Source organism: Cyanistes caeruleus, chromosome 1 (genome assembly GCF_971803275.1).
Source record: "Cyanistes caeruleus chromosome 1, bCyaCae1.hap1.1, whole genome shotgun sequence".
NCBI classification, from domain to species: domain Eukaryota; kingdom Metazoa; phylum Chordata; class Aves; order Passeriformes; family Paridae; genus Cyanistes; species Cyanistes caeruleus.
The window spans coordinates 20,239,060-20,265,665 of NC_141701.1; the positions used below are offsets into that span (position 1 = coordinate 20,239,060).

Below are 26,606 nucleotides of genomic sequence, written 5' to 3' on the forward strand. Positions count from 1 at the left end.
GATCTCTGTGGTGCCAGTGACAGGACCTGAGGGAATGGCTTGAAATTGTGTCAGAGGAGGATTAGGTTGAATTTTAGAAAAAGGCTCTTCACCCAGAGGTGACGTTGGGCACTGGAACAGTTCCCCAGGGAAGTGGTCACAACACCAGGCCTGACAGAGCTCAGGAAGTGTTTGGACAATGCTCTCAGACACCTGGTGTGACTCTTGGAGCTGTTCTATGCAGGGCTGGGAGTTGGACTTTGATGATTGTTTTGGGTAATTTCCAACTCAGGAGTTTCTATGATTCTGTTAAATTTAATATGATCCTTGTAGCCAATGAAGAGTTCTGTGCCACACCTAGAGCAGTCAATCAAATGTGTTAGGCCTGTTTTCCAGCCTTGACAGCCTGCATACACACAGGCTAGCTTACACTAGCTTACATCCTTCCCAAAACAGGGTTTTATCAGGCATCCTGCCTGGAGTAAACTGAGCCCAGTTCATGCTATTTCATAAATTGTCCTTGAATCAGGGGCACCTTATCAATGTGTCCAGCACAAAGCTATGCCACAGAGAGCACAAGCTGTTTAAACAATATAGATGATCAAGACTATGTCCTGGTCCTATCTTCCTTACTGGTCTAAGACTAAGCCTTAAATTCCTTGACGAGATTAGAAATCTCAGATTGTTTTCAAATTATGATTTTCAATAACCCAATTCTAGCCCAAAATCTTTTTCTGAAGGCTTTTAAAGAAAAACAGTAAACAACTACAGCTATTCAAAGACAGCCTTCTGGAACTGCAGTGTTAAGCTTTTGGATTTCTCAAAGGCATTAATCTTCACTGTCTCTTTGCAGAGACTCACCTGTTTTCGAAACCGAGAGTGTAGTTACTCTCTGGAAAAAATGTGCTTTCAGAGTCTTCCAGACATTACAGCAATCAGAAATTATATGGTTTTTCTCTCCAGTTTGTCAATATTTGTACTGAATTACTGAAAGATTAGAAAACACTACCAGAGAAACTTTAAAAAAATGATGATTAGAATTGGCTACTTGGAAAACAATCCTTTCTGGAATTGTTGCATAGCCAGGGGGAATTCCATAAAGTGCCTAAGGAAACCCTCAAAGAAGAGAAGCTGAGAAATAGGTCTCACAAGAAGATCTTTGATTTAGCCTTGCTATCTCCTGCTTTAGGCAGACCATTCCCTTGATATCTGACCAAGATGGAAAGAAATTGTTTGTGAGGTTTGGGTTAAGGAGAGGGAAGGTTTCACAGTGAGAAAGGATCCTGTCCTAAAGGCAGTGAAACTGATTTAAAGCCACTTTACCTGGGACAGTATGTGTCTTGTAACTTTTGCACTAGGTAAGATGGACTGCACTGTGGGAAAATGTTCTAGATCCTAAATAGGTTCCAGATAAAAACTTGGTTCACTCAATATTTTTGGGTGCTAGGTATTAAAAACAAGTCAGAAGCTTCATCCTACCTCTCTCAGTTTCTGATGGACTTGAAAGCATTTAATAATCTTACAAGGAAATACTAATTTTAGAACTACTTGATACTATTTTGGCTGTTATATTTTCCATGAAGCAGATGCAAACATAATAAATGCTCATTGTAACATATGTAGTAAATGGAAAATCTCGTCCTGTTGCCATAGGTAAAAACCTACACTCTTTGGCTGCAGTTTTAAATTAGTTGCAGAGTTGGAAGGCATTGTGGTCAGATTCTTGTCTACAGAAACAGAAATATTTTCTAAAATCTGGCTGATTCATACAGCAAGTGCCCAATTTCATCAAGAAGCATTTTTTTAGACCAGAAAACTAAAAAAATCCATCCTAAAACACAAACTAAAAACCCCACACTGATAGCACAATCCATCTGCCAGCTTGAAATAAGTCCCAGTGACAGGAATCCCAGAGTTTGCACTCAGTCTCCTTTTCCCTCTTCACTAATCTGGTAAATTCTGCAGTAGTAATGTACTGCTAAAGATTTATAAAACTGTCTTTTAAATCAGGCCCTGGCTCTGAACCACACTAGTCTGTGGCAGAAAGCAGCACAGGGAGCAGTACAGAATCCTTATACCCAGTGACTTTGCAATCACTAACAATTACCAAGAATATCACTTATTATACAAAGACCAAGTAAAGATGTAACAGATGTTATCTGTTTCAATAAATGATAGACTAAAATTATTATGAAAACCTTGGGGTTTTTTCACTTATTAATGAATACACTTTAATAAAACCAGTGTTATGAAGCACAGGCATTTTTCCAGTCTAAAATGCTGTTAATACTTTTAAATGTGAAGGAGAAGGTATCAGTACAATCCCTTGTACTGTATATTGTTGGTAGGATTTTTGAGGATGCTCTTGTATTTTTCAGTTGTCTTTACAGCAGTATTGGAAATGACAGCTTGTAATCTCATTGCTCTGCCATAAGCATATGTACAGAGAATCAAATTTACACAAGTCATTTGGCAGACCTTTCAGGTTTCTTTATTTTAAAGTCAAAGCAAAATTAATATTATTGCTCTCCAGCTCAGTTTTCATTAGAACCCCAATTAAAATAAGGCACCCATAATTGTGAAAATCCACATTGTTAAGTGTGTAGTACAGCTGTGGGCTGTGGGTCCTATAGAAAGGATTTAAACAATTTTTCAATTGTTAGAATGGATATTTTCTAGTATATGTCTCCTGTGAGCCTGGAAGAGCCACTGAAGACTTTGTTTACTGCTTTTTACAAGCAGGAGATGAATTTTAATGCCATTCATAATAGACCTGTTAACTCAATCAGAGATGCTGTTATTTCATTAATTTACTGAAGAAATTTAACAAAAACAGCATTATGGGGACAGCTGTGATGTAGGAAATAACATTTCCATGGGAACAACGCTTCCGGCCAATATTTGTACTTGTCTGCCAATTCACATCAAAGAGAGACATTGCAGGTTCAAAATTATAATGACTTCGTCTCTGGAGATCCACTTGGTCAAAAATTATTCTATTAACTTATTGGTGGTATAAATCTCTAATAGCTACTGGACTGACTTAATTATTAGGTTTATTTTTGAAATTACAACAAGAAAGTTGGTGGGATAAATAGAGCAATGTTTATATAATCCATTTTGTTATGTATATTACTATTCAAAGAAAACTAGTGGCAACATCTCAAAATACAAGTAGCAATATTTTGATACGAAATTTCTTTTTTCAAAGGTCTTTTTCATTACAAATCAGGAATACCTCACCTGCTGCAGTACATAGGTTGACTTGAGCTGTATCTCCCCGTCTCTAGTAGATGTAAAGCTATCCACACTGCTTCATTATTATAAAATAATAGAAGTATTCTTCCATGACATCTCTAGCAAATTTTTTTCAAATAAGAACAAATGGCGAAGTAATTTGGGGTCAGGGAATTATTTACAAAACATTACCACAGCAAATGAATGATGCAGAAAAAACACTGTAACAGCTAGCTGTTTCCAAATGCTAGCAGTTGAATTACAGAGCTTCAGAGATTTTTGATAAGATTTCTCACCTTCTCTGATAGAATAATTGGTTATTTTTAAAAATACATATACAGTTGATATTATTTGTTAATTTAAATTGCAGTTATAATGAAGATTATATTAATATTTGTCTAGTGTTGATAAATTTTCAAGTTTTTGTCTACAAAATTACAGAAAAGCTTTATTACCCTCATTACAGTAATGAATCTTTGATGAAATCCCTTTCTTTGATACAGTGAACTAAACTAGTCGTTTACTCTGTGTGGATGCAAAAAAAGTCTAGCAAGAAAATTAGTTGAGGTCTAGAAGTCTTGCATTAGTCAGCTGTCATATTCATTGGTAATAAAAGAAATCCATATTAGCTCAGAAAGTTTGGCAATAATTTACATTGCAGTCAAAGACCAAGTGAGCTTTGAATAACACCCAAATTCTTTTAGTTTAGAAAGCATCTTTTTTAACCTCACCTAGAAGAGAAGTTGTGTTTGTAAAGGCTGGGTAACAACTAGCTTGCTAAATTAAAAGTGATCATGAGCAACCTAATTTAATAGAGACTGTTCTCTTGCAGGAACACACCTTGCATGTATTTAATCTGAAAGTTAACTGTTGTTTGCCTTCCAACCTGCTGCTGAATTAGTCTTCCAAGAGGGACGGAGGAAAGGGTTCCCGGTTTTCTGTATTAACACTGCTTGTCGCAATCTACACTGCAAACTTGTTCGTGTTGCTCACTGTTGTTTCTGGAAGGGCTGAATAGAGTTCTATGAAATCAAAAAAAAGCAGTGAATTGCTAAAACAGATATTAAATCCAGTATGTGTCCCAGACCGTAAATCACCAGAGAAATAATGTAAAATCCAGTGAGGAAAATGAGAAAAAATTCAGACTTGAAGGCTGAAATGCTCAAAAATAAACAGAAGTAAGAGACATCGTGTTTTGCCTGAGGGTAAGAAGTACCATGATTTATCATCTTGCTAAACTGAAATTGCTGTGAGGGAGGTTTACTTGTTTAGAAAATACATTGACAGAAAACTTTGGAAGATAGAAATGGGGGAACTGGACAGGATGCACTACTGAGATTACATTAAGAGAAAATCACATAATACTCAGGGAAGAGACAGATGTTTTGAAAGGGCTTTTTTAAAATAAATTTCTGTCAGCAATATGGATCTCACTATAGCTGCATCTATATTTCACTCATGAAAGACTGTATTTCTTTGATTAGTACTGCACAAATGGAATCTGCTCAGGCTCATTTTAATGCTTATATGAATGTATGTGGCAGTGCCTGTCTAAAGAATAAAACAACTCTGACACTTCCCTCATCCTTGTGAATTCGGGTTGCTTGAGGACTCTGAAAAATCAGGGTCAAAATAGGCACTGCTAACGTCTCCAAAACTCATAGCATGTCTCTGAACTGATCTTCTGGGACTGAGAACTGAACGGACATGAGCAAGAGATCTGAAGCCGTAATTACTTCAACCAAAGAGACATTATCTGGGACATCATGATCTTGCCTGTCTGACTTCTGTCACTTTGATAAAATGACTTTGAGTAGCTTTTGGTCTCTGGGGGAAATTATAAAAGCACACAGAAAACTTATCATCATAAAAAAGAAAACGTGAGGAAAGGTGTCTCACATCTTTCTGAACCCAAGCCTGTACCCTTTGTTTTTCTGAGCTGGAGGAGGCAGGTCTATGGCCAAATGCCCATGCTAAGACAATGCAGACATGGCACACACCATGCAAGTTTGAAGCATCTTTCCTCTTTATTCCTTGGGCCTCCAAAGGAATGGTGTTTATGTTGTGGCTGCTATCTGGCAGGGGCTGGGCTCTCAGTGGTATTTTAAGGGAATTTGATTTCCTGCTGGGAGCTATCTGATGACACATCTCCCAGCTTGTTTAGCCAGCACCTTATGGACTTTAGGAGAAATATGAACACCACACAGGTACAGTGAAATTACTGAAAATGTTCAGATGTTCAGTAAAAAACATTAAAATCACATATATGGGCAGTGCCCAACCAGTGAAGCATTTCCATAGCTATTAAGCACATAATAGGAACACCAGCATTGGGCCCCTTATCTTTAGTTAAAGTACAGTACTTGGTAAATGGGCCTGGCAATGTGTTTCAAAGGCAATAGCACAAATCCAGCAACTGCATTTTAGAAATACTTCTAAGAAGTAACTTGAAGGGGTTTATATTTGCTTCTTGGAAGGCTAAGTGGTAAACTTATTATTTTTAATGAAGTTTTTAAAGAATATTTATTACATTTTTAATAATATATATTAATTTTACAGAATCTTGTCACTCTTCTATTAAAATAAAAGGTGAAAAGAGAACATACATCATTAAGACAGAGCTATATCTGTCCAATCATAATTTCCAAGAAAGAAGGAAAGAAAAAAGCCTTATAAGCTTCAATATTAAATCCCTTGTTTTTATAAGTTATTACAGCACTTTTAGTTTTTGCTGTTGCTATTGTCATTAGATCTGTTGTGCTCAATCCTGTACAAATAAAGATAAAAAAGTCTATCTATTTGAAAACTTATGATTCAACCTAGCTTTAAATATTTTCAGAAAATGAATCTTTTTATAACACACTTAAAAGTGCAAAACCTAATTTCAACATTTACATTTGCTTCAAACCCTCATTTTAATTTTTTCCTTCATCTCTGCTTCCTTGCATGTCTACAGGGCTTTCTCCCTGCATTTGTTGTGGTTTTGTTTGGTTTAAACTACTGATGAACAGTTTTTAAATGAACTTTAGTAACAGGAGTGCACCAGTGCTTTATGGATCACAGGTCAGATTTGTCTCAACAGAGGTAAAAGTGCAGGCTGCATTTCATGGAGCAGTCTCTAAGATATTGCATTGTAGTCACAATCCCTGAGTTCCCTGCTGGATGCCTTATATCAAAGCTGTGGACAGTTTCAAATTACTTATTTTTACTGTTCAGCTGTTAATAATGTGTGCTTCCAAATTCATTAATTTCTTATATCCCAGTGTATCAAAATTATTTTACTAACTGTAAAGGAGCCTATATATCTTTTGTATTTACTCCAAAGTTACAGGAAAAAACAGATCTTCAAGGGTTCTATATACAGTGACAAATAACTTAGGTGACTTTACTAGATTTCTTAAATTATTTTTATTCCATTTTCAGTACAGATTTCATAAAAATATATATGTTCATATAATACCATTTGGAACCACTCTTCTTTTGCATATTTTTCCATTATATTTTTCCAGAAGCTACAGATAATTTTCTTCTAAATGTCATCTATGAAAATGTAGAAAACTAAATGGCCAAATTATCATCCATGTGTGTTGAGACCCAGTAGCTCTATGAATTCGTAGTTTTGAATATTTTCCTTTCTGTAGAAAACTAAAGGTAAAAATCTTACATTAAAAAGTAATGGCTCTGAATGTATGCTTCAAATGGGTAAGAGCTGTTTGTAAACTCCTAACAGACTCCACTCAGATATATATAGTATAATAATACTAGGAAAGTCTTACTGAAAAAAGACTTGGTTTTGGTCCTCTGATTTTAAAAACACAGAATGGCAATATGTAAGCAGCTCTGCTTATCTTGTCATAACAGTGCAGAAGAGTTACGTTAGAGAGACACAAAATAAAGTTGCTGCTTCTTGTTCAAGGACCCAGTGGATCACACCTGCCACAATTGCCTGGATAATGCAACATTTTGCAGCTGAGAAGAGCTGGTGAACATTGTACTGCAACCTGCCATTCTCATCTCAGGAATGACAAGATCACTTTGTTGTCATGTTGAAAAAGTTGCTAGACCAACATCTTCTGTTGAGAGCTGCAGGTAACTGAATTTCAGGTTTTCCCTGAAAACCTACATGAACATTGACATAGCTGGACCCAAGTTCTCTCTCCCTCTATGGCAGAAATGACACTGGGTGAACCTTTATCTATCTATCTATCTATCTATCTATCTATCTATCTATCTATCTATCATCTATCTATCTATCTATTTTCTCTTCCAAACATGTGTGTGGCCTGTTTGGCTACAAAGGTTAGATAAAATTACCTTCTTTTATCTAATAGTGCAGTTGGAGTAATCATTAAAATAACTTTGAAATAGCTTTAAAAAACCAAACAGCACATAAACATTGAACATCGATTCTCAGTGTCTTATCATTTGTACAGTTTTTTTATATTTTTATCAGAAAAAAGACTTTCAAAACCATTACTGGCTTCCACCCCTGTGAAGGAGCTTGCAAAGACTGCATTGACATGTTGACATTTAGTTGTTAATAGCTGCAGTCACAGTGGAAGGGTCATAAACCTGAAATACTAAAATTACAGTTTAATGAAAAACTAAGGAACAAATACTCATCAGGGATCACTTTTAAAACCTATAAATCAAATTCTCTAAAGACTTTTTTCTACTGAATTAACTACAACTAGAAAGTGAATTTGAAATGAATCTTTATACCTAACAAAGGAAGGGGCACAAAAAGCATGAAGAAACTTTAAAAAGACAAAAGGTTTTGTATCATTACTTAAAGAAGAATACATTACTTAAAGCCATACATTGCACTCTGTTTCTTGAATTTTTAAGTGCTCTGCAAAATTACATCCCAACTGAATTTTTCCACTACAAATTTTCCTTTCTTGGTTGTGTCATCTTCCTGCTTAATCAGCTCAATTCCTTCTACCATCTTTTAGAATTCACTTCCTTTCTTCACACAGGATATCACTGATTCCTTCCAAATACATAGCAAAACTCTGTGACTTGCACAAGCCTTTTATTTCCCATCTCTGCCCTCTCTGTCCACTCACACAGATAATTGATATGTCCACTCTCTAACCATTTCAAATCACAGATACTGCAGTGCTTTTCTCCAGCCCTGGTAATTAATCCCCTCCAGGATACTAGAGAAGAGAAAAGTTTCATAGCCTTTCTATTTGACTACCTCATCTTTCTCCACACATCAGTAAAAAGTTACACTCTTTTACACAGTTGTAGATAATTCATCCTTATTTCTTAGTATCCTAGCACTTGCTCCTTATATTTATCGTCTCTCATTCAAGACTGAAAGATCAACTCCTGATCATCAAACTTGTCCCTCACCCACTTGATATATTTTTAGCAAGCACCTCATGTTTTGTCCTCATTGTCTTGAATGCTTGAAAACAGCTCTCCAAAAGCATTCACAAAGATACTTTTTTTTCTCTCCTCAAATCGCCTCTTAGCATTCATTCTCTGCTGTCAAGATGCCCCCAGTACTGTGTTGTACCCCTCTCTGTCACGTGGAACATCTCTTTGTTCTTCTGTGTCTCTGGACTCATATGTTATTTCATGATTTAGACTCTGTGTGCTTGGAACAGAAGTTGTATTTTTCTATTGTATTTCAACATTGACATCCTGCTCTGTGACTATATTTGCTGTGTACCCACATGGTGAAATAAAATTATTGTGACTATCCAAATTAATGCTTAGGATTGATATTTAAAAAAAATATTAAGAAGGGATAAAATTTAGAGTGGCCTTACACAGGTTACCTTCAATAAAAAGTATTAATGATCAAAGATTGTATCTAAGAAGCCTTTATTTTTGACTCTGAGATTATCAAGGAGATGGAGGAAGAAAAAAAGTCAGTGAACTCTGCGTAATAAATACTCAACAGCAAAGCTGGAACCACCCTTTGTTTGCTAACATGTACTGCAGAGAAAGAACACAATTATGATTTCCCTATAGGTCAAGCAGATGCCAAAGTTTGTTTTACAAGGCTTAATTAAGGCAAAATCTGATGCTGCAACTATTTCTGCCAAAAAAAGGTTAATTGATTTAATATATTCCAGTGTTCCAAAAGCTAATGCCTTATATTGTGCCAAGGTACTCTTGGAAATAGGCATGGAATGAATTAGTGATGGATGTCCGTGTTTACAGTCATTTCAACCCCATCATGATCTCAGCAGATTGAAGACCTTAGTGTGACTATTACCATCACTTATAAAGTATATAAACACAGTAACATCAAGAGGTATGAGGTGTTTTTGACAAGGTCATTTTTGATGATGCCACCATTGTGAGCAGCCCCTGCACTTCAGAATTCCAAGAGGAAAGGTGACTGCTGTCCAACTACAGATGAACCTCTGAAGTAAAAGTGTGTCTTGAAAATTCCCATCTTCAATATAGCTTTCCTTGGTGCCCAAGATCTCAAGATCTGAGTGATAATTTACCACTATTCTACCAAGGAAAAATTGGCTGCCTTTGTTCTGGGTCTCTCAAATGCCTATTGATATGTTTAATTGAAATGTTTGGTTAGTTTTAATATTTATGGTGTGTCTGAAAACATTCTTTTTTGGAAGCTTAATTCACTGCTTTATCTTATAAATTGACAGGTATGTGTTATTTTAAAAATTTCCAGATAAATGAGCAGAAAGCACTGAATTTTCAAGAATGTTGACAATTGATCCTGCCTTCAGGCTTGTCCACTGAATACACAAGTAATAATATTTCAGTATGTTAATGAGACACAAGTATGTGTGTATATAAATGTGTGTACATACCTATATCTGCCCCTATCCAGGAATCAATCTGGCCTTTCTGTTTGGTTCTTACCCTAGAAAAATGTTCAGAAAATCCTAAAAAATGAGCACTGACTCTACCATGGGAAAGGAATTTTTTTTTGTTCACAGCTTGCATACTAGAAGTGGTCAATAATATTAGAGACGGATTTCCATGAAGGGAGCCAAAATCTAACACAAACAAAAGTCACTACACAACGGTCACATAATAACATCTTTCTTTACAGAGTAGAGACTCCTGACTTTTGTCATTTCTTCCTGAAGGCAGAGAGTAGCTAGAAATCAGATGAACATGTTAGCACAGGAAACAAGGAGCTGTTTCTCATAAAGGACTTTACTTTCTATGGGGAGCAGCATACTGGCTAAAGACCAGCTTGAGTGAAATCTAGAAATGAGGAACAGAGTCATGCTTTTGAAAGGCAGGACTTTCAGATCCATTGGACCAGGAAATTAATGGGAAAGGAAAGAGAAAAAGGTCTTTAAATAATCCTTTCACACACTACCATACAGCAGTCCCTGGAACACATATGCCAAGGCACTCTTAAATTAAGATAGCTGTTTCTAAATAGTTTTTACTAAAATCTGAACTGCATGAACATGAGTGAAGGAAGGATGGCACAATATGTAAAGGCAGTAGTATGTCTATATTAGTTCATATCACCAAGACTATACACTAGGATTTTGATTCTCTCTTTGTATCCCCTTTGTTTTGTATGTTTTGTATCCCAACATACTTGTTATGTGAGCATATAGAAGCATATACATGTATAAGTTTGTAGCAAAGAAATAAAATGGATTTCCATAGATTGCTCTGGGGTAGCCTTAATGTATATGAGCAGAATTTTACAGGCACAAGTTATTTAGAGGTAGTACAGAATTGTCAGGCTAAAAGAAAACTTATTTTTTCTGAGATTTTCTGCCATCCTTGTGTGACTGAGAATGGGTTCAAGAATATTAATCAAATCTGAAACTAATTTTTTCTAGTGAAGAAAGAGTATTGTTGTATTTTTGTCAATGTGACATACATGGATTTTGCAATACAAAATGTCAAACATTTACATTGTTTTAAGGATTTGTGTCAAAACGTACAATTCTAGAATGTTATCTGATAAAACCAGAGCCAATTGTGCTGCAATGTTTCTGAATACAACACAGCAGCTGAAGTGCATGACCCTTCCACAATACAGCAATTATATACAGTTATTCATATGGAACAAAAAAAATATTTTTGATAATTTTGATATTGCTGAGTTTTCACTCAACAAAATGTTTTTCCATTAAATAATAATTCAAGTAGGAAATATAACAAAGAAGCTTACAATTTTACTGTTTATTACAGTCAAACCCAAACTTTAGCCTAAACTAATTTAAAAAATAATATGCTGCAGTTGTATGCATATTAATGAGTCAAGTTGGTGTGCTGCCTCATTTGGTATGCAGAACAAGTTCATTGAAGCTGAGAATGAAACTTGATTAAATATGAAAGCATGATGACTGAAAGCAAAAACAAACAAAAAAAGAGCTGTAAAGAGCATAGGCAATAAGCAAGCAAAGGGAATAAAAAGGGAAGACAAGTAGGGTACTCATAAAGGAGAAAGAATCGATCTATATGAACAGAAATATATTTTACCTGTCATCCTCTTTCCCTTCCTCAGCTTGGTCTTCTTGAGCTTTTTCATCGTGCCCTGATTCTTTGATTTCCTCCTTATCACAGTTCTCTGTCACCTCTTGCCCTTCCCCTTTTTCATTACTTTCTTGCTCTTTTGCTTTTTCCTCCTCCTCCTCTTTTTCTTCCTCCTCAGGAAATACTTCATCTTGTTCATCCCCTTCCACCCCTCCCTCTTTTTTCCCCTCTACATCTCTTGTCCTTCTGAAGTCAACAAAAATTGAAAAAGGCATGCAAAAAGAAAAAAGAAAATAATAAATTAAAGTTAAGGTCATGGAGAAGAACATGCATGAAGAAAAGAAATGCAAAAGAAATGAAATAAAAACTAAAGGATAGAAGCAGACATAATGAAAGTCATGCTGGCTAGGAGTCCAGCCTACACTACAGAGCCTTGGAACATTTTCTTAGTAAGTCCCTATTCAAATAAAACTTTCATGGCAATACCTCACATTTAGAAAGAAATGTGTGACAGAAACAATATTGTCCTAGAAATGTTCATATAAGCAGATGCTTAACTTTTGAAAATGCTTTCTTTTAAGAGGATAATTATTTGAGAATTACTATAGCTGATGGAGGTGGGTTACACCTTCTAGAAAAATTTTCTTTCATTTGTGCACCAAATGAAAGCCAAAGCTCCTCTGACTGCACACAGGGTGCAGGTAAAGAAAATTCTGTGTTTTGGTCATAGATACACAATGTACAACTTGTTGAAGAGCAGCTCAATGATTGTACACCTACAGTTAAATTGGACTAGTATAAGTATTAAATAAATTGAATTGATCTATGTCAAAAATAAATCATCTACAAAAGTTCAGCATTCTATTTAAAAGAAAAATCAGATGCCTCTGCTGGCACAAATTTTCAAGTTAAACTGTCTTTTCAGCCATATTAAGTATATTTTACAAAATGGTTTTCATAAAGTGTGTCCCCAGTGCTTGCTGACAGCATATGTTTGTTATTTCAGTGAATGTTAGATAATCCAAGACGACAAAACTTGGCTAAAAACAAATTCCATGAAGACTTCAAAAAACATTGGATAAAAAAGACATTTAAGCCATTCTAGGCAAAATGCTAATGTCAAATACAAATATTGGTAAGGGTTCCATTACTAAAATCACACAGCTACAGCTGACACGGTAGCTCATCATGCTCACCTTATTTTCTTGTTTCCCCTCGGGCGCTCTGACTGGACAGACATGTAGCTGGTGCTGCTGAAACGGGACGCGCTGCTGGTGCGGGACACGGCCGAGACATCGCTGACATCGCTGTCCGAGGACTTGTTGGAAACATTGTCCGAGCCTCGGTGAGGGTCCCGCCCTGACCGATACTGCAAGAGGAAAGGGACAAAGATATGGTGTTGTTGTGACATGCTACCACACATCAGCTATGGACCTGGTCCCTCCTGCCATCTAAACTGCTTTTGTCACCGCACTGCCTGAACTTTCAAAATGAAGTTTTTCCCTGATACAGAATAGAAGTTATGTCTTCGTTTCTATTATTTCTATTTTACTCTGCTTTTCTATCCCAGTTAACTTAGCTCTGCAGTTTTAACTTGTACAAAATTTCCAGCATGTCCAAAAGTTTCACAAAGCTTAGAAAAGACATCTAAACCCTCATAGAATATTCTTACCACAACTGTTTCACCAGTACAGAAAGAAAAGCAGAGAGATTAGTGACTTGCCTGATTACTGAGCTCATGAAAGATTAAACAGGAGACAGAATGTGCTGCATGCTATCTTATAAAGTACATGTCTCTTTTGGGGCCTTGCCTGTTTACAAGAACTTCTAACTGACAAATGTTAATTTTTTCCCCCACGTAAACAGATAGATAAGATTATCAAATCAAAAGACAAAGCAATGTTGCAGCTGTGCAAACAAACCTGCATCTTGCTGAACTGCTGTCCTGGAAGTCTGAAAATATGGGTCTGGACTAGAGGTAATTTGTAGGGAAAATGTACATGTGCCTCAGAAACTAAAAGATTACAAAGGTGTTTGAGCTTGTTAGCAGTAATATCAAACATGACTGGTGATCAGCAGTAAGACTATATGACATGGACAGTATCATGCAGCAGTATTCAGGTTAGATCTGAACAAAATACAATGGCTATTTGTTTTTGTTACAAATTAGCACTAAATTAATGTTAAATCTGTGCCACTCTGCATGGCACTGTATGCAAATATAATAAAGAGCAGAAAGATATTTTTCCTTCTCTTCATATACAGGCATTTCTCTGTATACAGAAATCTGATGGGCTGCTACAGGTAATCTTTTCAGGAAAACAGTACTTCAGGGTGAATTGTCAATGATCACCAGGTGATTGTTTGGAAATAAGATGGTACAGAATGATACAAAGAGCAGCACAGACAGGACTAAAAGCAAACAGTGGGAAAAATAATCGGCCTAACACATCAGTGGCTTGTTGAACTCTTGGGGATAGCAACATTGTACTCAGCCACATGAAGAAAATAATTCATCATGTAAAATAGCAGACCTGTGTAGTACTGCAGAAGAGAAGAGTGTCCAGGTTTAGCCATTAAACTGGTCCCTTTTTTATAGTTTTAGAGTAACTCTCTTTCATGAACTATATAGATCATTTCTTTCTGTTCTCTTACAAGGAATGTTACACTGAGAAATATTCTGAAATATTGTGCAGTATCTGAAATGGGATTTCAGATTTATCTAAATAAGATTTCAAAAAGCATTTCAGTGCCTTTCCTCCAAAAGTATTTTTACACTTAGAAATAGTAAGTTATTTTGCTCATTTTAAGACAGGGAAATTAACAAGAAAAAATGCTCACGCAAGTTAGACCACACATCTGCTGCAGAGAGTGACCAATCATAGCCATAACTCCACAGTTACAAAAATGGTTGCACATTCTACACCAATCTCTGTCATTCTTCCTGATCTATACTAATTTACATACTTGTGTCCATCAACAACCATTCAAGTACCTCCCAGCCTTTAAATGTGAAAGTGAACTTAGACACCCAAAAACTCAGAGTACTTCTGTGATAATAATGTTCAAAAGTTTTAATATTTACTGACTGGTTCTATTGATGCCCTTAATGTTTTTACTTGATGAAGAAGACAGTGCATATTATTACTTATATATCCAATTGGGAACGTAAAATCAATGATTAAACAGCTGTCCTGATCATCAGCGATAATGGAACATTATACCAGAATAAAAGGAGTGTCCTTTTCAGAAACTCCTTTTAAAAGAGCAACTACTTAGTTTTTACCTTAGACAAATAAAAAATAATTATGCCTAGAAAAATGTGTATATTTTGTAAGAAAAACCACCTTATTGTGTTAGTTTGATTTTTTTTTTTAGTCAATGCAATTGACTAAAATTGTAATAATCTAGTGATATATACTGAAGGCTGAGAATTGTTTTGGCAAGAAAAGAAACTTAAAAGTAAATAATTTTAGAAGCATAATGTGAAAAAATATATAAATAAAATATATATAAAATATATATAAAATATAAATATATAAAATCATTACCTTCTCCCTTTTTTCTCAGTAGTACATAAATATATTTTCCATCAAATGCTTTTTTGTTGGGAGAGATGTCACTGAAATATTATTTGACTGTTACAGCTTCAGGATGTTTTTAGATTAAAATTGGGAAAGTTAATTGATCCTTTCATTAAATCTGAGTGTGTTGATATACAATATTTTTTAAAGGTTTTGTTTATACCTTGTCTGAGTTACAGTGTCAGCATCTGCTAGCTGCCTACCAAGGAAACATCTAGTATATAAAATTAAATTGTCTTTCTTGCTGGACAAAGTTCAGACACCTCATATTCACCCATTAACTGCTCCTAATTACCCTTTATTCTGCTGCTGAGGTGTACTTTTAACCTTATATCTGACTTAATTTTCTTTAGGAAATGGATTACAGTAGTGTATTGCACATTAGTGTTCCCGTAACTCCAGCACAGAAGAGCAAAGGAACATTATTGCTTGTCTGACAGAAGCCATGTGGCACTTTAGTTTTGCATTTCTTTCTTAAACTGCGGTTCTATACAAGGCAGCTTTTGAAGTGCTCCTTTGCTGTCTGCCTCAAGAGTAAAATGGCACTTCCACTGTGCAAATATTGATTTTTTCAAAATTTTTGTTTCTTCCATGTCATATACTCCAACTGTAAAATGCAACCATTTTTTCAGTTTTGTGCTATTGTTTTTTCAGTTATTGTGTGGTTAAAGTTGTCCCAAAGCATCCCATCTTCATATATTTCACATCCTTCCTTCCTCTCTTCCTCCAAATTTCACTTTCTTTTTTTCTAAATGTCACCCACTGTATAACAAGACCAACTACTGGACTGAAAAAGTAAGTTTTAACTCAGCACCATTCCCCCATTATATCTGAAAAACAGATACCATTTCCCATCCCTCTCCAGTGCTGTCCCTACATCTTGTGCTGTAGGATTTGCACCATCTGACTGCACATTGACAGGGAACTGCAGCCCCCATGGCTGGATCAGCGTGGCCACTGAGTTACATCATCAGCTCCTGCAACTGCCCTGTGTGCTCCAATATCCCTCAGCAGAAAACATGAGTACAAGGCCACTAAAGAGCATCACAGCTCATCTGGGCTGAACAATCAGGTGTCCAGGGTGTGGTGAAATGTACCTGCACACTATAAAGATTAACTAAAAGGTTCTTTTCAGATTCTATTTTTTTTCTTTTTTAAATACCAGCCACGACAGTAGGAAAATTCTCTCCTGACTTTCCCCAGGCTGGAAATACAGGCCTCTTTTGTTGGAACACAACTAAATTCTCATTTCCACCCCAATAAAGACTCATATGATAAAGGCAACATTCTGGACTTTATGACCCATTAAGCAGTAAACCCAAGCTCTTCAAGCTGTTTTAAAAATGAGAAGTCTGCTGAAAGCAGAGAGATTGATTAAAAGTTGCTTTTGTAATTTTAATAGTAAGATGGTTTTGTCCTGTTTTGCAGTGTTGAAGAATGAGAATAATTTCATTATTACAGTTTCTATCAAACCAGTATTCCAAAATTTCTAAAAGCATTTTTATCTGTGTTAGTAGAATAATCAGCTGGAGAGCCTAACAAAAGGACAGTTAGGGGTTAGTGCTTACGGCTTTTAACTTCAAGAGATTACTGGCCTTTAGTGATAAATTTGTGATTATTAAAGCTGAAAAAAAACCAACCTACTCTGTTTCCTAGTACAACAACCTCTGCAAATGTTTTGACCTCTTTGTGAACCACCAGTAAGTAGCTGACAGGACACATAGAGCTGCAACTCATCTGACATTGATGCTCTTATTTCTGAAAAGAAACTGGGTGGAACTTCTAGTTCAAAAGGAGTTTTAAAATGTTTCATGTTGCTTTACTCTATTGTTACCAGCCTTCCATCTTGGACTATTCAGTCATGCAGCTGTCCAGGCAATTGACATTGTCAGTGATTTCTAAACGTCTATTTTATTATCTTTTCTTTTTTTATAGTCTACTCATCAGGTTTTATTTGCTAGCATTTAATACAAATACAAATTTGCATACAAATCTGGTCAATGTTTTTAGTGATCAAAATGTTGGGAAGATGTTTCAGACAATTGTCTATTGTGCTACTACCAGAAGATTAAAGAACCATTCTGGACTATTTCAATAGTTCTTTGACTCACTAACAAAAGCTCTCAAGCAGCCAGAGCACAGCAGTTTGAAATGTTCTATACCTCTCGGTGTGAATTCACAACTTCTAAAGGCATTGCAAATTTTAGCTATTGCCACACATCATTTGAATGAATGTTACTGGATTGTTTGATTCCTTCTAAAACTTTTGTTCATGGCTGCCTAATGAAGTCTGCCATTAAAAATAAAGCCACTTACTAATAATTACAACAATAACATTAGATTTATATAAAACAAAAAAAAAATCAGAGGTTTTTATAAAATACCACGTACAAATGAGTACATACAGTGTATGTTTATCTTTAGCTTGCATACACACAAACTCAAGATGAAGACTATGATTCATCTGCCCTTTTATATAATTTATACATAGCCAGCTCAATAATCTGTATTTACATTGTCACTCCTGTCAAGATCCATCAAAACAATTGAGGTACAGCCAGCCAGGCCTGCCTTTGCCAGTTTTGCTTTAGCTATCACACGGCACACAGCTCTCCCTCAGCAGATTAATTCTTGCACTGCTCTTGTGTTAGGTACATAATGAAATCCACAGTTGCCTTGGGCTTCTCAATATGAGCTGCAGCCTCATAGAATGAGTCTACCTTAGACTCATTCTTGGCTGCTGATCCTGTCTTCTGCACAGTAGTCCTGGATTCTATCCTATCTTCCTCCTTTTTATTTCTAATTCCTGGATCCTCCTACCTTTTTAACCCTATAATTTTCATCTGCTGAGTCACATTGTTCCAACTGTTCTCACTTCAGTCAGTTGTTGCTTTGTATTCAGCACCTTTTGAACTCCTGAGCCCGGCCCTGTACACCTCTACTGGCATTCTTGCCTTGCTCCAACATAAAGGAGAGAGCTTTCTTGTGCTGTTACTTCTGAGCAGTACAGTGCCTGGACCAGTAAATCTTGCTGCATGCACAGTGTTTCTCTATCCATTCATCCATCAATCCCATTCCTTATGGAATAAATTTTTTCCCTCAGTATACAAAACATTCCAATCCACTTCTACCTTGAATCAAAAGAATTGATTGTAATCTGATTTGCAAAACCTACCTTCTAAACCATCCAAATTTCCAATAAATTTAGGCCATCAATTAAAACATCAATAAAAGGATTGTTTTTCAATAGAAAAATTCATGTTTCTATTGAACATGTGAAAAAAACTTTCTTCAAAAGTTTTCACATCCTTCCCTTTGTAGTGTGGTGTCATCTATCAGTTTAACTCACCAGTACTCACATATGCAGTCTTGTAAAGGAGTTCCTAAAACCTGATTTAACTATGGAACTAATCGATGCTGCACATAGCATCCTACCACAAAATTAGGGAAGGAAAACAACAATGGAAATGATAGAGTCAGCAGTGGGCCTTGGCAGGACAGAAGGGCAGCCTTGGTTGTACTGACTTGAGCACAAGGAGACTAAGAGGAGAGATTATTACCCTCTATTCAGCAGTCATTAGCTTGCATCTAGAATATTGTAAGCAGTTTTGAGACCCAAAGTGAAACACTGACATTGATAAATTAGATTAAGTTTTTTGGAAGGCCATCAAGCTGGCTGGGGGAGCTGGGCTCGTTCTGACTGGAGCAGTGATGGCTATGGGAGCATCTAACAGCAGCTCATCAGATCATACAGGGGAGAGCATCAAAAAGACAGAGCCAAGCAATTCACAGCAGCTCTGACTGGTATAAGTAGGCACATTTTTACCATAGGTACAGTAGAGTAAAGTAAAAGACAAATAAACATACATCCTTGAATGTTTGCAAGACCTGACCAGCTAAAGCCCTGAGGAACCTGTACTAATGTCACACTGAGCTTGCTTTGGACTCCTACTAAGGGCTGGACTAGACAGCTCTTGAGGTCCTCTCCAGCCCAAATTACTCTGTCATCCTGTGGGTCAGGGTGACACAGGAGTTGAAACTGAAACTGCAAGGGCAGAAGGAATACAGAAGAAACCAATGTATCAGTGCCTAGGGACAACTGGAAATCTAGAGGGAAGTAGTCCAGAGGCAAGCCAAATCAAAAGACAAAAAGCCATCAGCTTCACATATGTTGGCATATGGTGTAATTTTTAAAAGAAATTTCTAAGTGCACAATGTTATATAAATACAGGAGAAAATACTAGAAAAATATTCTGGCATTACTTCAAGAGAACTTACAGATCCTGTAAATATTTGTTGAAGTAGGAAGCAGTAAGGCAGCTCTTTAAGTGAGTTTAAAAATTAGCTTGTCAACAAGTTTGTCTTCCTACAAAAAAATGTGTTCCTGTAATAATTTTCAAACATCAAGTAGCTTTTTCTCTCATGGGTTTTTCCATACAATATCACTTTTGGAATATCAAGGCAACCTCTAATTTCAACTGCACTAATAACTGTTCTGAAATCAAGCTGTTATTGATGCAGAATTAATTCACATTCTTTCATCTAGTCTAGGGAACTAAATGTTATTATTTAATCTTAATTTAAGTCAGGACCAAATTTAAAAAAAAATCTGAAAGAAGAGAGAACTGCAAACTTTCTGCTGGAATATATAAAGTTACCACATTATTCCAGACTGTTCAAAATCACAGACATTGTTTAAAATACCATCTCTTCTTTGAAAAAAACAGTGGTTGAAAAGCTGTTGCTTAAGATAAAGTAAAAGACAAATAAACCAAGAGAGGAATAATTATAAGCATCACCACAAAAAAATTCCCAAAAGGCAAACTAAGATGTTTTACACATTGGAGTGAAAATATAGGGTTTATGATGGTCAAGCAGATGTCTCCTAATATTTCATCAAAAGCTATTTTAAAATAATTACACATAGAGAAAGCTTCTACATCAAATCATAAACATAATTTAAACAAGATTCTGAGACATGACACCACAGCTACACCATGGACCCCTTTGCTGGTATGCCTCATCTACTAGATAATCAGACATCATCTTTAAAAGTGAAGGTAACTGCTTTCTATTATTTACCAAGGTAATTGATACGTTTAGGAGGAGTTTTGACAGCTGGAATAATAAAGCTGATGCTGACAGATTAATTGAGGCAAAAGAGAGACCCAGGTGCAGCACAAGGTGAAACAGCTATAATTGACTATGTAAACTAGAAGGAATCAAAAATCTTATATGTCCTGTGGATGAACTTCATCTCATTACAAGAGCTGATGCCTTGTATCAAGTTATAAGTGAACCACAGAATGCATTCCCTAACCAGAATATTCCCAACAGTTTTTGATAAAAAGTGAAGATCTTGAAGAAATATGAGACTACATAATATGAAGGTGAATAAATAAGAGCTTCAAAAGAAGAACCATGCAATCATAATTAAGGGCAGGATATCCAACAATCATCCCCCCTTTTCCAATGTGAAAGGAATTCAGGAAAGTATACAAAATGGAAAATAAAACAAAGCTCTTCCAATGATTTCTTTGAAACATTTACTACCCAATTTCCTTTTCATGCTGCCAATGTCCACCAGAGTTTCAGCTGCTGTATAAAACAGGGCAAAGTCAGTCACCAAGTTTTACTTCAGAGAAATGGGTCCACAGTCTGGCTATGTGATGGTGGGTAACAAACTCTAATGTACATCTTCTCACATTCCCCAGGATCTTTTTTGACTGCCACACAATAACTATTCTGTCTTACACAGAAGGAAGAATATTTGTTTAAAATGGACACCAGCAATCCTTTAGGAACCCACAGCACCATGTCAAGACTCCTGAAGATGCATCATCACAGACACAGTTCACTATAAAAAGTCTGGGCTGTTTAAGTCATGGCAGTTGCAAAACACAGGTATCCAGGGACTTCCCAATCTACTGTGCAATTACATTTAATAGTATCTCCAGTACTTTATCTCCTGGTGAACTTCAGCATGTTTGTAGAACAGCCTGGTGAGCCTACACTTACTCAATGGGTCCAGTGATAACTCTGCTTTTTCTGCTCCATATTGGTCTTCTAACACTAGTACATCCTATTCACATTGGATAAACTGAATCAAAGTATGGTTCTTCTATTTGTTTCCATTCCTCAAGTGGTTCACATTCCATTTCTGCCACCACTGCACTCAAAAGTTTTGCACTTCATATAGTCCTGGCATCTGGCTTATTTTTTGAAGTAACAAGGCAGAGTTTCTGTTTAAAAAAAAACCTCTTTTGTCTATGATTGTTCTACTTAATTTGGGCATCTTTGAGATGTTACTTTGCATATACAAGCTAGGAAATCAAATAATATGCAGTTTATGCATTTTTTAATACATTAACCTGAATTTTAAACATAATTTCCATAATTTTTTCAGTCCTCTGGTCTCATGAAAACAAATACAAATAAAATAAAAAGATGGCAAAGCAACCATCTTTTCTTACTACAGTTTCTATTTCATTACATTTTATTTCAACCCAAAAGCCTGTTAAGTATTTCAGCATACCTGATGGCTTAAGAACAGAAATATGAACTTCCCCCTTAATCCTTCCTTCACTGTGTAACATTTAATATGCCTTTCACCAGATTTGTCCTGGGACACAGCACCTTCAAAAGAATTCATGCTGAAGAGAACAGCTGGATTGACACATGGCCATCTGGTGAACTCTTGTCCTTGTAAGCAGAAGTGCCTAAGGCCACAATTGTTCAAGAACAGGATATAAATATATCTTTATACATCTATGATTCCACTTTTCAAGTCCCTAAATCCACAGATATCAGAGGATAGCCTGCAAAATCAAGCATGGTTTGAGGGGACATCACACACATTTTTTTCTTAATCTTTTGTTTTCACCGGTTATTAGGATACGTCTCGGAAAATCCCTGCACAATAAGAATATGTAAACTCAGCTGGTAATTTTTCTGAAAATTTTCTGCTGATTCATTTCAAGCTAAAGGAGAAACAAATCTGCAAGATACAGATACCACCATTTCCTTATCAATCCATAAACCAGGTAAACTGCTTAGAAAAATTATTTTCCCTAAAACATATTTTCTCTGCAGCTTTACTCTTGTTTTATTGCAACTAGTGAAAAAAAGGCTGCAGGGAGATCCTGACCAAGAAAACTGCTTCTACAGATCAGAAAAACTGAATTATCTTTTTCTCTCAGTCATTGTCCTTGAGGGAGTAATTAGAAAACATTTACTAATTATGTCTCCCATATCTCATTTTAAATACTACGATTTACCTTTGCTTGCGTGTAAGGTTAATCTGAGTTGACTTTTACTGAAAAGATGCAACATTTATTAATTATTTACAATTTCATCTTCACCACAGAAACCCCTTAAACACTAGGGCAATAGTATGTAACATTTTCAGAAAAGAAAAAATCAAAAAATAATTAACAAATTAAAAACCTGAAACCACAAGAGGAATTTAGTTCATTTTACAAGACAGGTACTTAGATTGGATCTATTCTGAGATCAAAAGTTCTGTAAACATTTTAAACTGCCTCCCTTTTGGGTGATAACCCAATCTGCTTCTTTACAGTTCTTGAAACTGAGAGTCAGCCTATTAGCCAGAAGTGAATTTAAGTTATTGTCCCTTACTTACAGACCACTATGCCACAGTGTTTTGAATTTCTTTTATAGAAAATCATATGGTAATTAAAGTCCAGATATTATTAATTATCTCATAGTTTCAGACTAAACTGCAGAAATATGCAAGTCACCAGAATTGTTTTTTACATGATGTCACTCAAATTTTGAAGAAAAAAGATACATCAGAATAATTTTACTGCGATAGAACAAGCAGAACCTCAGACAAAATGTGTTATTTCCTGTTATTATTCACTAACTCCAGACTGTCAGTGAAATCTCTGGTAAAACAATGATTTCCATCTGCAGATGGAGGATAATACTCCTCCTGATAAATTACTAAAGAAAATATTCTGTTCCCCAGTGCTAAACAATACCAGTTCTTGTAAGCAAAGCCTTTAGTTCCCAGAAACAACAGTAAAGAATACCAGAGGTTAGAAAGGACACAGAGGTAATTTCATGTCTTGGTAACATTCTCACTATGAGTTGCTGGAGGCATTGAGGCTTTACAAAAAACCTCCCTATGCTGAAACTTCAAGGTCCTGACCCCACTTTGATTAGCTCCATTGTGCAGAACCACCTTTTTCAGAATAATGGCTGTGTGCTACATCTCCTTAAATCCTTCCTATGAACTACTTGCAGTACAGATGCTTGAAGCCATGGTTATATTCATGAAAAATAACTGTGTAGGTAGTTAAGGTACTTACTAAAATAAGAATCAAAAATCCACAGAAAAATCTGATAGACACACATAGCATTCTTTCCTGTGTAACAGCTGGCAAAAAGTCCTCAAAATAACAAACCTATTTATTTGGAAAAAATTTGATAAACTGCTTAAATTTTCACTGATAATTTTGGGGTTGCTATCACAGAAAATCAGCTTAAGAAAACATCCACACCACTAAAACATTATTCTAGCTGTTACAAATGGTAACAGTAAACTCTGGGCAAATCCTCCCTCTAAGATGTGCTCAGCTAAGCAGGGAGCAGCTCTCCAGGGGCTGTCCCAGGAGCACCTCCTGGAGCTGGGCAGGACAGGAGGGGTGTGAGGCAAGGGGCAGCCAGCATTCCTGCCTCCACATCTGGCAGTGCTCTGTCCCTTTTGAGCCACGCTCTGTGAAGCAGACAAAGGTCCTGCTTCTTCAGTTTGGAGAAGGGAAGGCTCCAGGGAGACTTTAGAGAAGCCTCCAGTAAAGAAAACCAGAGAATGATTTCTACAAGAGCCAGTAGTGATAGAGTGAGGGGTAATGGCTTTAAATTGGAAAAATAGATAAGATATTAGGAAGAATTCTTGAGGGTGTTGAGGCACTGGAAAAGGTTGCCCAGATGGATGTGGATGGATTGAGGATGCCACATCCGTGCAAGTGATCAAGACCAGGCTGGATGGAGCTTTGAGCAGCCTGGTCTAGTGGAAGGTGACCCTGCCCAGAGGAGAGGGATAGGAAGCAGATGATATTTAAGGTCCATTCCAACTCAGGCCATTCTATTATTCTATGGTTCATTTTGAATCCTACACATTTAAGCAGGCTCCATGCAAGCTCTGCACTAAAATTTTAGGTTTGTCCTTTCTAAGTGTGTGCCACACTTTCCCGCATTTTCAAGGTCAGTAGTCTAGAAAATTGATCTAGCAAACACGTTTCCATCATGGAGCCACTACTCTAGACCTGTATTTCAAATCTGAATAATAACTTTTTTGTACATATTTGCATGGCACAAAATTAAGTACCAGAAACTGGTGTGATACATGATATGACAGATTCCCATTTCTTAGAGTTCCCTGATTGTTGCAGCAATTCAATTAACTTTATATATTCTCTATTTTTGATTGTCACTCATTGGCACCCAGATATTTAGTACGTATTTCCCAGTTAGTTTTTTTCCTTCTTTTTTCCAGTAGATTTTCTCACTTATTATCAGCATAACATCAGTTTCAGAAAAACTTAAATAATTAATGCAAGCATATTCACATTATTTTGCACAATAATTGCCACTTAGTTCAATAGCATCTTGGAACTTTACAGCTTAAATTCAGATGAAAAATGTACACAAAAATAATTGAGTTTCCTATGAAAAGACAGCTGCTCTGAACCAAAAGATTAACAGTTTAGCAATTCACTTGTCTGCATAAAGCCGTTCAGAAAAGAAAATATATTCTATTATATAAAGGATAAAAGGATTTAAGGTAAATTGCAATGATTGCTCTGGATGGAAGTTGATCAAAACATCACCCAGGTGAATTTAAAATGTGATTATTAATGGAATGGTTACAATGCTCAATTGAACCTGGCTTTTACAGAAAGCTTTTTATATCAAATTTGCTGTATATTAGCACTTGCGTTTTGCAAAAGAATATTCAACTCATTGCTATAAAACAAAAGACTGTGTTACACTTAGAATTTGTGCTTTTTTAATGAAAGCCAAATTATCTGCGATTGAAAGCTCTTTTTTTTTCCTTGTTGACTCTTATAACTATTGAAAATTCAGAGCAAAAATAGAATGATGGGTTTATTTTTTTTACTTTTGGGGTCATTTTTTCTCTTTAAGATCCATTGTAAAATTATAAGGTGCTTAAATAACATTCTGTAATGCATTTAGCCTCTTCTTTCTAAACATGATTACCAATAGAAGCTTACAGAAAATCTAAGAAAATGTGTGACAAGAGAAAGTATCTGTCAACAGCTAAAGACAGCCAACATCAGTCTCCTTTCAGATGTTAAAACTTCAGCCACGATCATCATATGTGAATGCAGAACTTTTGTTAACCACAGTTAACATTAAAAATACATTAAAACACAGTTACATTTAAAAATACTCTAAATTTCTGATATAGACATGGCTACTCAAGATTTAAAAAAAAATGACAAAATTATCAAAGCCAAAATAAATTAAAAGAATGCTTGAATTTAACGGAAAAGAAAAATGACAGCAACAGGAATATTTTCTGAGAGTTTGCACATTTTTCACAGAGGAAGAAAATACTAGAAATCATAGCAACCCACATCTATATGCAAAGTCACTAAATGAATTCTAACACATCAGCAAAACACAGTTTGATAAAAATAGAAATTAAAGAAGAGGTATTTTCTACATTACCATGCATATAGAGTTCAATTCTAGAATTCTGAATTTATTTCATCTAGATATATTTTTAAGTCTTATAATTGAGCTTTAAATCCTGTACTTAGAGGAACCAGAACTTCCATTTCAGCAATTTATTAAAAAAAAACTGGTATTAAAAATACAGTGAAATCCTTGAGCACTCACAGGTTGTTGGCAGTGACAGTACCTGTCCTTCCAGACCAGCTGGCTGAGCTACCAAGTTTCTGGCCCAAAGTACAATACTCATTAGTCCATAGGAATACACAAAAGCCATTGAACAAGTAATAAGTAAAATGTTTTCTCACCTGGGAAATTCTTAGTTGGTCTAACTGGTGTTTGATTTATTTTCCAAAGATAAGACCTTATTGGTGTACAGGTGGGCAATGGGAAGATGCAGGGAACTACACAGTGATATTCCCATTTGTAAGCCTATCAAATTCTACTAGTTAGGCCCTTAGCTATATGAGCACTCTACAGAAATTTACTGCACTGAATATTTGTGTGTGGCCTTATCTGTGTTAGTCTTTACTTTTTTAATTATTCTCCATCACATCTCCATTCAAATTATTTTGTTTCTCCAAGTTTTATCCAGATATTTAAAATTTTAAAATTTAAACTGGTATGTTAAAAAGAAGT

The 26,606-nt window shown here is 35.8% G+C and overlaps 1 protein-coding gene across 50 annotated transcripts in view; it reads right to left on the reverse strand.

Annotated features, from left to right (window-relative positions):
• The window catches only part of RIMS2 (regulating synaptic membrane exocytosis 2), a 447,314-nt gene that overhangs the window by 59,156 nt on the left and 361,552 nt on the right, over window positions 1–26,606 (reverse strand). For 48 of the 50 annotated variants that reach the window (XM_086881253.1, XM_086881272.1, XM_086880958.1 and 45 more), the window contains one exon: window positions 12,858–13,030. The exons of 1 other annotated variant lie outside the window; for it this stretch is intronic. In XM_086881253.1, coding sequence (XP_086737379.1) covers window positions 12,858–13,030 — 173 coding nt within the window. Of the gene's footprint in view, window positions 1–11,667; window positions 11,908–12,857; window positions 13,031–26,606 lie in introns of all 50 variants that reach the window. One more of the 50 variants, XM_086881261.1, reaches the window with a different exon arrangement.